At 49.1% G+C, this 11465-nt stretch overlaps 2 protein-coding genes across 2 annotated transcripts; both read left to right on the forward strand.

Moving 5' to 3' along the window:
• Positions 1-4220: 4220 nt before the first annotated feature.
• On the forward strand, positions 4221-4462 carry C8R40DRAFT_1016657 (uncharacterized protein; the record flags this gene model as incomplete). Its single annotated transcript, XM_046222936.1, has 2 exons — positions 4221-4316; positions 4376-4462. Coding segments are annotated over 2 exons (183 nt in total), but the record flags the coding sequence as incomplete, so codon positions are not given.
• Positions 4463-4792: 330 nt separating this feature from the next.
• Positions 4793-5401, forward strand: C8R40DRAFT_1062037 (uncharacterized protein; the record flags this gene model as incomplete). Its single annotated transcript, XM_046225451.1, has 3 exons — positions 4793-4903; positions 4967-5200; positions 5246-5401. Coding segments are annotated over 3 exons (501 nt in total), but the record flags the coding sequence as incomplete, so codon positions are not given.
• Positions 5402-11465: the final 6064 nt, after the last annotated feature.

Genomic DNA, 11465 nt, shown 5'->3' on the forward strand with positions numbered 1-11465 from the left:
GCAGCTGAGCCATCTGGCTCTCCAAGATCGCCAGGCGCTCGCCGATCGGTTGTCCTCCCCCCTCTCGCTTCACCGTCGAAGGCCGCCCGGAGTACGAGCATCTGACCTTAGCGTCGTGACAGGGTTTACAAATAATTGAACTCCTCTTGCCAGCCTGCATCCGGCAAGGGATCTTCTTGTTCCTGCATCGTTCGCAGGGAACTCGCTCATCGTCGTCTTCATCGTCATCATCTCCGCCATCGTCCGGATCTCCGCCGCTAGCCTAAAAAAACTTAGAGTTAGTAAGTCAGTGAGGATATGGCAGAAATCACTCACCTCCATCCTCTGTTTGCCCTTGGCTTTCCTAACCACCCGAGGAACTTCTACTTCCACTCGACGAGCGGAAGTAGATGCTTCCCCTGGGGAAGGGCCCCGGCGGTTTCGCGCTGCCGCGGCTGCCGCAATCCTCCTTCTCTTCTCCGCTGCCTCTTCCTCCAATCTTCTGGCATTAGCGGCCCGCTCGGCGACCTCTTGCCTCTGCCTCTCCTCCTCTGCTTTCTGTCTAGCTTCTTCCTCCGCCTTCCTTTTTTCCTCCTTCCTCTTCCGGTTCTTCTCCCTGGTGAGTTGCAATTGGAGCTCGAGCTCCCGTTCCTCGTCAGAAGGATCCGGCGTTGAAGGGCGAGTTGGGGCCGGGGGCGAAGTTGGATGGGCGCCGGTGACCGAAATCGAGCCGACGGTAGTGGTGGTTCGGGTGGTGGTGCGACTAGAGGACATGTGTACTTGGAGTTTTGGGAACTTGGCCATAGCGGCAAAACCTGGCCCTTTTTTATAGGGTCAAAACTACGCACGGACCAGCAAGAAATTTTCTTCGAGTTGTACTCGGTTTACGGTGTACCGAAAATTTTCTTGGATGACTAACGATAATCCCCGGTACCAACGGCTTTTGAAAATTTTCCTGCTGACTGACGGGCCAAATTCCCGATGCTGACGGCCTTTAAAATTTTTCCTTGTTGACCAATCAACTCCCGGTATTAATGGCTTTCGAGGGCTCAAGCCTAAGAGGGGAATACTGTCAAGTCCATGCCGCGGGCCTCCATTCCGCCGCTCGGTATTCCGAAGATCTGCTTTTATTGTAATCTCTTCCTATTGTTCTTTCTCGCTACACATATCCTTTCGTCCTAGTTTCTCATTATTGTCTTTTACTCTTTCGTTCTAGTCTCTCCTTATTGTCTTTTACTCTACCCTGCAGGTACTACTCGTATAGCTCCTAGTAGTTAGTCTGGCGCTCCGCACCGATGCGCCGCTCCGTAGATATAAATACTGCCTGTACGCTACTGTAGTTCCTTAGTTTAATTATCAACTTAGATCAACTTAGATCTCCCTTCTCAACTTAACTCTTCTCTAAGTCTTCAGGCTCAACGCCTCGAAGTACGTTCTCCTCGACCTTAGGACTTTAACGTTCTCTGGTCCGCTCCTCGTCATCGGCGATACCGCCGCTCCGACCTGGCTGCTACTTAGCTCCTCTCTCTCTACTCTCGCTCTCCGGGGACTAACGGCGTAACGGCGGTGTTGTTAATAACTTCACTACTGTCCCATTCGTCTTCCGCACTTAGACACCCTGTGGCCTTGGCACGGTTACACGGTGTACATGATCTTAACACTTCGGGACCTCGATCTAGGTAACGTCGAAGCTACCCCTCACGTCGAACTACGTATTGCTTCTCCGTTACCACCTCCCACACTCGAGGACGACCATCCTCAAACCTAGCCCCCAGGGACCTACCCTCCCTGGCGTATCCCTTCTCGGGAGCTTACACCCTCGAGACCCAGTTGCATAAACTACCTACTCGATCCTATATTGACGTTCTAGCGAGTACAACTCCTACTACGCAATATCGTACGGTCCCGCACTCTTCCTGAACCTCCCTGGACCTCCTAGGAACCCCTCAAGGGTCACCCTCTCGTCGTTCCAACCACTACTAGGTCATTCCCGTCCTCGGTCGCGGTTCTCGTAGCTCCCTTCGAGCTCCAGCCTGCTCCTAGCACGCTACAACATAAACCTCCACATACCAAAACCTACCCTAAGACCCATTTTGACCCAGGTCTTACAGACTGCTGAATGATGCCATGAATCATTGTATTTCAGAGTGACTGAAATGCGCATACATTCCCATTCAGTTCAACAGAATTGTGATAATTCAGTGGTGACTGAATCTTCTACTGAATCATCTTGGTTCTTTTGTCTTTTCCATCAACCAGAATTTTTTCTCCTTCTGGTGTGTCTAGTCGTGCGTTGGACTTGAGTTCGGCATATGGCCATGCCGACAACGCGAGTTTGCATTCGATTCATTCGAACTTGCGTTGAGTTTGTGTTGGTCACATGGAGGTTAGTCACAATCCAAGTCCTTCCTTGAACGCATTTTTCGACGACGACTCATACTCTCAACATTGAGCTCTCATCTGCCCTCCACAGCTGAAACATATGTGGCCCCCGTACCTCTCAACCACTAATATCGCTTATTCAGTAGTCAATGCTTGTTGCCAACGAAAATTTTATCTTTGATTTTTCCCTGAATATCCGAGTACTTAAGATCTGCGAATTGGAGCGGTAGGCAACATTGGTGGTCTCGATGAGCTGTCACCCCCTTCATCCTTCATGTGTTTCGCTCTCTCTCTCCGGATACATTCCCTGACCCATCGGACATCCATCAACTCTCGGAACCACCTATCTTTCAGACTGCAGTTCCATCACAGCCGCCGCATACTCCATTGCCTCATTCCCATTTTTCAGGCTTTGCTCAAGTCTCACCGTACACTTGGTCTCCCATATCTACTCCGAGTCTGTACCCAGGCCAGAGTTCATCCCAGACCTATCCAAGACAAGCTTGGTCACAATATGAGTATCTCCAGGCTCAATCTCAGGTACACAGTACATCTGGTGCTCATCAGAGCTCAACAACTTCAGCCTCAGCCTCTTCGTCAGCAGCCCAATCAACAAATACACGTAAGCGTGTAAGCCGAGCTTCTCAGGGTACTCGTAATGTTCACGCGAGAACAAGTGCATCCAACAAGGAGAATCCTAATGGTACTTCAGCTTCATCATCCTCGAGCACTTTTCCAGCCACACCATCTGGTGCAGGTCCTATGCCGTCCATATCTGCGAAAACCCCTCCACCAGCCCATCCCGCTTATGCTAGGGAAAATATATTCAGATCAATGATGCAAAAAGAAGCTCCAGCAAACAGCGGAGCAACTGATGTTTGGTTTTTTATCTCACCTTCAAGCAACAAGGATGCACCAGTTGATCAACTACTAGGCAGCTTTGGGGTTCAAACCCGAAAGGTAGGGATTTTGTGCGGGTTTCGCCCTTGCGAAGGGGCTCATCAGAGGGCTTAACCGCTGCCCTAACCCGCCGGTTCTACTTTGCAATGATAGATCATGACTCCCTATTCACGGGGTGGAGTATGCCATGTGGTGCCGTCCACATGGTTACCCGATCCGATTTGCAACATCGGCATAGCATCGGGGACCACGGCATATGTGTAGGTGTTTTTGGTGTGGGTGATGGATCTGGGGGGTTAAGCCAATATCAGAGTGCCTGCCGCACAGCTCTGATGAGAGGCCGGTCCATGGCCACCTGACGTAAGCCAGGTGGACTTCTGTGTCCGTCTATCTGTATATAGCCCAAATATAGCCGCTTGCCTATATTTGTCAACTAGTTTGGCCGTCTCCGAAGATAAGGCGGAATAAGTCATACAAAGTCTCAGAAGATCTACAAGGAATGTCCAAAGCAATGCGAGGGTGAATGGTTAATCTGCCGCTGGTGTACTAGCAGGTTGTATCTATTCAAGTTTTGAGTGCATTGTAACTTATGTATGTTTGTGTCTAGGACTTCCCGTCGAGGTATCTGGAAGAATGGTCTCAGCAATACAACAAATATACGGCACCATTTACAAGTACATCACCCGCAGGAATATCACGATCTAGTCATTAAATTCAAGCTCAAAGGCTGGGAGATCCTCGAGCATGGGAAGAATTCCCGTACGTCATCTTCGCACCAGCCCGGCGAGCTATTCTTAGTTGAGAAATTCTGGGAACTCCTGACACGATGGATTGTTGTTGATGATCAGGTATGGTTTCCGTGAGGTATCGAGAAATCCTAGCCGCTAATATATTTACAGTCTCTGAATGTTGTTGATTGTCAGGAACTTCGAGATTTACTTCTCTATGTTGGAGTAGAACTTTCCAATGGTGACATTCCACATTGCACAAAACTCACTGATATCATCTTTGAGCAGTTCAAAGTTGAATGGAAGAAAATGGTTCAGGAACTAAAGGTGTGTCGTTACTTCTTCCAACAAGCATGTATACCAGATGCAAACTCAAACCTGTACAGAACTCCCTTGGACGGATATCGTTTACTTCAGATATGTGGTCGCGCGGAATATTGCAAGGTTTCATGGCAATAACTGCTCATTACATGATCTATGTCGGTGGTCATTTGGTGATGCGTTCACGGCTTATTGCCTTTCGCCATGTTGCAGGTAGTCATGATGGAGATAACATGGCGGAATATTTTTTCCATGTCCTGCAGGAGCTTGATATCATTGAACGTGTGAGCATATTCTGTACTTTATGCTTAAACATGCTTTAATCCATATCCAGGTCGGAATGATTACACTGGATAATGCCTCGAACAATGGTACTATGATGTGAGGTTTACAATCCTGACTAAGAGCACAAAATGTTGAATTTAGTGAGCATGGTAATAGAATCCGGTATGAGCGTATACATACTCCTTTGATTCCGAAGACTAATCAGACATGATCTCAATTATAGTTGTTTTCCCCATGTCATTAACATCGCTGTGAAGACTGCACTCTCAAGATTGGGCAAAGTTGAGCTTGATGAGGGAGATGATGATGTGACTGCCACTGAGATATTTGAGCTGCTACCTCCATCTCTTCCTGGGTCACTAACAGTCGAGTACGCTGATGCGCTTGCCAAAGATCTTGTTGGCTGTGCACGAAAGCTTGTGAATGCCTGTCGGGCATCAGGCAAACATCGTGATGCCCTACGCGATGCAATTATAAACATTCAGAAGGTCCAATCTGACAACAACGAGACTAGACAAATGCGTGCCATTGTTCTGTTGCGTGATGTGGATACTCGTTGGTCATCTACATTCTTAATGATTGACTGCCTTCTTGAGCTATATCCAGTGAGTTTTCCTATACCACATTGAATGAGTACTGATTACCTCAAGGCTGTCAAAACGTTCGCCTCGCACAATGGCAATGCAGACCTTCAAGCTCTTCTATTGTCACAGTTTGATCTCGGAGTACTGGCAGACATTCGACAATTTCTAAAAGCGTTCCACCTTGTTCAAGAACTTGCCTCTGCACAAAAGACTCTGTCATAAAGTACGCAGCCCCTATCATTTTCCTTTTCTCACCGTCTCGACGCCTTTACTTGTACGATACATCATCCCATCACTGTCAAACCCCCATCGATTACTGATCTGTTAAGATCATGTACACCGTGTAACCGTGCCAAGGCCACAGGGTGTCTAAGTGCGGAAGACGAATGGGACAGTAGTGAAGTTATTAACAACACCGCCGTTACGCCGTTAGTCCCCGGAGAGCGAGAGTAGAGAGAGAGGAGCTAAGTAGCAGCCAGGTCGGAGCGGCGGTATCGCCGATGACGAGGAGCGGACCAGAGAACGTTAAAGTCCTAAGGTCGAGGAGAACGTACTTCGAGGCGTTGAGCCTGAAGACTTAGAGAAGAGTTAAGTTGAGAAGGGAGATCTAAGTTGATCTAAGTTGATAATTAAACTAAGGAACTACAGTAGCGTACAGGCAGTATTTATATCTACGGAGCGGCGCATCGGTGCGGAGCGCCAGACTAACTACTAGGAGCTATACGAGTAGTACCTGCAGGGTAGAGTAAAAGACAATAAGGAGAGACTAGAACGAAAGAGTAAAAGACAATAATGAGAAACTAGGACGAAAGGATATGTGTAGCGAGAAAGAACAATAGGAAGAGATTACAATAAAAGCAGATCTTCGGAATACCGAGCGGCGGAATGGAGGCCCGCGGCATGGACTTGACAGTATTCCCCTCTTAGGCTTGAGCCCTCGAAAGCCATTAATACCGGGAGTTGATTGGTCAACAAGGAAAAATTTTAAAGGCCGTCAGCATCGGGAATTTGGCCCGTCAGTCAGCAGGAAAATTTTCAAAAGCCGTTGGTACCGGGGATTATCGTTAGTCATCCAAGAAAATTTTCGGTACACCGTAAACCGAGTACAACTCGAAGAAAATTTCTTGCTGGTCCGTGCGTAGTTTTGACCCTATAAAAAAGGGCCAGGTTTTGCCGCTATGGCCAAGTTCCCAAAACTCCAAGTACACATGTCCTCTAGTCGCACCACCACCCGAACCACCACTACCGTCGGCTCGATTTCGGTCACCGGCGCCCATCCAACTTCGCCCCCGGCCCCAACTCGCCCTTCAACGCCGGATCCTTCTGACGAGGAACGGGAGCTCGAGCTCCAATTGCAACTCACCAGGGAGAAGAACCGGAAGAGGAAGGAGGAAAAAAGGAAGGCGGAGGAAGAAGCTAGACAGAAAGCAGAGGAGGAGAGGCAGAGGCAAGAGGTCGCCGAGCGGGCCGCTAATGCCAGAAGATTGGAGGAAGAGGCAGCGGAGAAGAGAAGGAGGATTGCGGCAGCCGCGGCAGCGCGAAACCGCCGGGGCCCTTCCCCAGGGGAAGCATCTACTTCCGCTCGTCGAGTGGAAGTAGAAGTTCCTCGGGTGGTTAGGAAAGCCAAGGGCAAACAGAGGATGGAGGTGAGTGATTTCTGCCATATCCTCACTGACTTACTAACTCTAAGTTTTTTTAGGCTAGCGGCGGAGATCCGGACGATGGCGGAGATGATGACGATGAAGACGACGATGAGCGAGTTCCCTGCGAACGATGCAGGAACAAGAAGATCCCTTGCCGGATGCAGGCTGGCAAGAGGAGTTCAATTATTTGTAAACCCTGTCACGACGCTAAGGTCAGATGCTCGTACTCCGGGCGGCCTTCGACGGTGAAGCGAGAGGGGGGAGGACAACCGATCGGCGAGCGCCTGGCGATCTTGGAGAGCCAGATGGCTCAGCTGCTGGCAGACAACCGGCAGCTTCGAGAGGGCCAGTTGAAGGACAACACCTACAACCGCCATATCAACCGCAAGTTGGACTGGTTGATGACGGACGCCGCGAGAAGGAGGAAAACGCCACCGGAGATGCCGGAACCAGGACCTTCGCGGCTGCCGAAGAAGAGGAGAAGGGTCGTGGATAGTGAGGAGGAAGAAGAGGATAGGAGGATGGGAGAAGAAGAGGATGGAGAAGGAGAGGAGGAGGTAGAGGAAGAGGGAGAACCGGCGCCGAAGAAGGCCCGGTCGGAGAAAGGGAAGGAGAGAGCGGAGTAGAGTAACATCGGACATCGAACATCGGCCTTCGGCCATCTTCTTGTACTCTTCTTGTTGCCCTGCCTTCGTTATATAATTTTGTTTTTTGGACTTTGTATATATAAAAAAAAATGTTAACTCGATTTTGAAATCGGAAAGCGAATGGGCCGCGAAGCGGCGTAAGAAGTAATTAGTACGAAGTGTAATTAGTCTAAGTGTGAAAGAAATATAAGTGAAATAGTAGATAGAAGGAGAATGTAAGCAATTAAGAGAAAGAGATAAACACTCAATTTGCTATCATCGTGTTTACCCTCTAAACGCACAAAGTAAACTTCGGCGGAGCGCGGCGGAAAACGGGGGAAAGGAATAAAATGATTTTGTGTGATCAAGGTCCAGGTTTCAGAGGGTATCGAGCGTGGAATGCGGGTACCAGTTCATCAGCATGTAATTCATCAGCAGCAACCCAAGAGAATTCATCGTCGGTACCTTCATAACCGGCCCACCGAATATAGTAACGTAGAGGACAACGTTTATACCTTCTGTCCAGCTTGGAGTCCAGAATTTCGGCAACGTTGTACTCCTCTTCACCGTCAACTTCGATTGGAGGTGGAGGAGATTGAGTACGATTCGGGAAAGGATTCGGCGTAACCGGCTCCAGCTGTGAGACGTGGAAAACCGGATGAATGCGGCGAAGATAGTCCGGGAGCTTGAGCTCGTAAGATAAAGTACCAGGTCGACTGATGACCTTGAAAGGACCAAGATATTTTTCTGAGAATTTTTCAGTAGGACGAGTAGAGCGAATGTGCTTAGCAAGAACAAATACTTCGGAGCCGATCGGGAACTCCGGGTGCGAGATTCTTTTCCTGTCAGCTTGTTCCTTATAACGAGATTGGGCTAAAAGGATTTCCTCTCGAAGGAAAACGTGGAGTTCATCGAGGTTAACGACGAAGTCTCTAGCTAGGTCAGACTTCATATCGACCTCGGGCCGAACGGTGATATTTGGATGGTATCCTTTGTTAGCGAAGAATGGAGTAATACCTGTGGAAGCATTGGGAGCGTTGTTATAAGCGAATTCGGCGATCGGGAGTAAAGGCGACCAGTCATCTTGTTGGTAAGAGCAGTAGATCCTGATGTACTGTTCGAGAGTCTGATTGACACGCTCGGTCTGCCCGTCGGCTTCCGGATGATATCCAGAGGTATAATGAAGTTCCATGGAGAGCGCTTTACCGAGAGCCCGGAAAAACGCTGAAACAAATTCGGAACCACGATCGGAAGTAACATGATTAGGGACACCATGCTTAGAGAAGACGTGAATAACAAAAAGCTCAGCTAGTTGTTCGGAAGTAATGGTGTCGTGAGTTGGAATAAATATAGCTTGCTTGGAAGATCGATCCACAACGACTAGGATAGCAGTGTAACCATTTGACATTGGCAGTTGCTCAATGAAGTCCATGGAGATGGAATCCCATGGTCGGACCGGAACCGGCAGAGGTTTCAACAAGCCGTAAGGCCGATGACGGCGGGGCTTATTGCGACCACAGATAGTGCAGGAGGTAACGTAGTCACGAACAAAGTCTCTGACCTTAGGCCAGGTGTATTGACGACGTACAGCTTCTAAAGTGCGGTTCTGGCCGAAATGGCCGGAAAGTGGATGATCATGGAAGTAGCGGAGGACTTGAAGGCGAAGATCGCCGTGATTAGGGACATAAATACGGTCGTCAAGGCGTAGTAGCTTGTCACTACCTAAGCTCCAACGTTCATTGGAAGGATCTTTTGCAAGTTCCAAACCAACAACGGAGCTCGGGTCGGCGGGAAGGGCGAGAATGATAGCTTGGTGTAGAGCTTCGATATCCATGATAATCGAGGCTCGTAAAACAGGGCCTTCCAGGAAGGTAGCTCGAAGAGACGCAGTGAGTTGTTCGTTAGTAAAGATAGGACGGAAGTTGTGAGGGTTCACTTGGGCGTAGCCGATATCCCCCTCTTTAGGGTAGACGTCCCAGCGTCTAGTTATCGAATCGGGTTTCTCGCCGAGTTTCCCCGGTCGGAAGCGAATGACCATATTAAATTGATGTAAAAATTCTGACCATCGGACCTGTCGGCGTGTGAGAACCTTGGTAGTAGAGAAATACTCAAGATTCTTGTGATCGGTGACGACGTCCACCGGATCACCTGAGCCTTCCAGATAATGACGCCAAGCTTTAAAGGCCTCGAAGATGGCCAGTAGCTCTTTGTCGTGGGTGTCGTAGTTGAGTTCCGCCGCATGAAGCGTTCTGGAAAGGAAGGCTAGAGGATGAATTTCACCGTCAGCATATTGGATGGAAAGAATAGCCGCAATGGCGTAATCGGAAGCGTCGGTCTCCACGATAAGTGGGCGATTCGGCTCCCAATGGGCCAGTATCGGCGCAGAAGTGAAAGCAGTCTTGAGATTTTCGAAGGCCTCTTGACAGCTGCTGTCCCAGATCCAGGGAGCGCCTTTTCGGGTAAGCCGAGTCATCGGCACAACGATATCACTATAATTATAAATAAAACGACGATAGAAGTTTGCAAAACCCAAAAGGACTGAATGTCCTTAACCTTCCTCGGGACCGGCCACTCTAGAACTGTTTGAACTTTCTCCTTGGACATAGTCAATCCGTTGGGAGAAAGAATATAACCCAAATACTCAACAGTATCCATATTGAATTCGCACTTGTCGGGGTTGGCGTAAAGCCGATGTTTCCGTAACCGCCGAAGAACCTCCTTAACGTGTTCTCGGTGTTCTTCTGGCGTATCAGAGTAGATTAGAATATCGTCAAGATAGACAATAACACAGACATCGAGCATGTCAGAGAAGATGTCATTAACAAACCGCTGGAAAGCCGCAGGGGCGTTCGTAAGGCCGAACGGCATGACCTTCCATTCGTAAGAGCCGTAGCGGGTCCGAAAGGTGGTCTTCCATTCGTCACCTTCAGCGATTCTGACCAGATGATAAGCGTGGGCGAGATCCAATTTGGTGTATATTTTAGCTCTTTTCGGAGCGTCGAGGAGATCTGATATGAGTGGGAGTGGGTAACGATCCTTTTTGGTGATACGATTGAGTCCACGGAAATCGACGCAAAGGCGAAGTTTGCCGTCTTTCTTCGGGACAAAAAGGACCGGAGCGCCGTGAGGAGAGGATGATGGGGTGATGGCACCAGTAGCCAGCTGTTTGTCAATAAAGTCTTTAAGGGCGACTAACTCCTTTTCAGACAAAGGATAAATACGGCCGAGAGGCGGCGAAGCGCCTTCTTCCAAGTCAATCTTCAGGTCGTAAGGTCTATGTTCAGGAAGTGAATCTGCAGCAATCTCGTCGAAGACGTCTGCAAACTCCGCGTACTCTTCTGGGATAGAAGGATGGAGTGGAGGGACAGTAGGAGTGGCGGAAGAGCGGTCGGCTGCGCGGGCCGCGACCTCTGAGTGGATAGCACGAAGTAGAATCGGTTCCATACCAGCGTCCTTGCAAGCCCTGTTAAAGACTGCAGCACTGACGAGTGCAATGTCGACCTCGGGAGTTTCCAGTTGAGCAGCGAATTGAGAGACCGTAGGGTAAGAATAGATGGGTTCAAAGGGAAATTTGGACGAAAGGGGCTTGGCCCGTAAAGTCCGAGAGCGGGAGCGAGAGCGAGAGCGAGGTGAGTCCCCAGGAGGGGTCTCCAGAATTGTCGGTGAAACCGACGGCGAAGGTTCCGGTAGCGGAACAGCGACCTTTGCAACAACGGGGTTGATAGCAGAAGGTACAGACGTCTGTGGAGAATCAAAATGTGAAGTGTTACGGAACGTAATGTTTCGAGATGCCCAGTCAATCAACGGATTGTAGCGGGATAAGAAACTGTAACCTAATACTGCTTTACAGGATGAATCTAAATGTGTAACATAAAAGGGTAATAGAAGCAGCTCGCCGGAAGGGAACCGGACGGCGATATTCGCCATATCGGTAATGGGTTTAGAAGATAATGAACCATCAAAAAGACGAAGATTAACAGGAGAGATTTTGGTCGTAGGAATGGAATTTTGAGAAAC

Source organism: Lentinula edodes (genome assembly GCF_021015755.1).
Source record: "Lentinula edodes strain Le(Bin) 0899 ss11 chromosome Unknown C8R40scaffold_70, whole genome shotgun sequence".
In the NCBI taxonomy this organism is placed as follows: Eukaryota; Fungi; Basidiomycota; class Agaricomycetes; order Agaricales; family Omphalotaceae; genus Lentinula; species Lentinula edodes.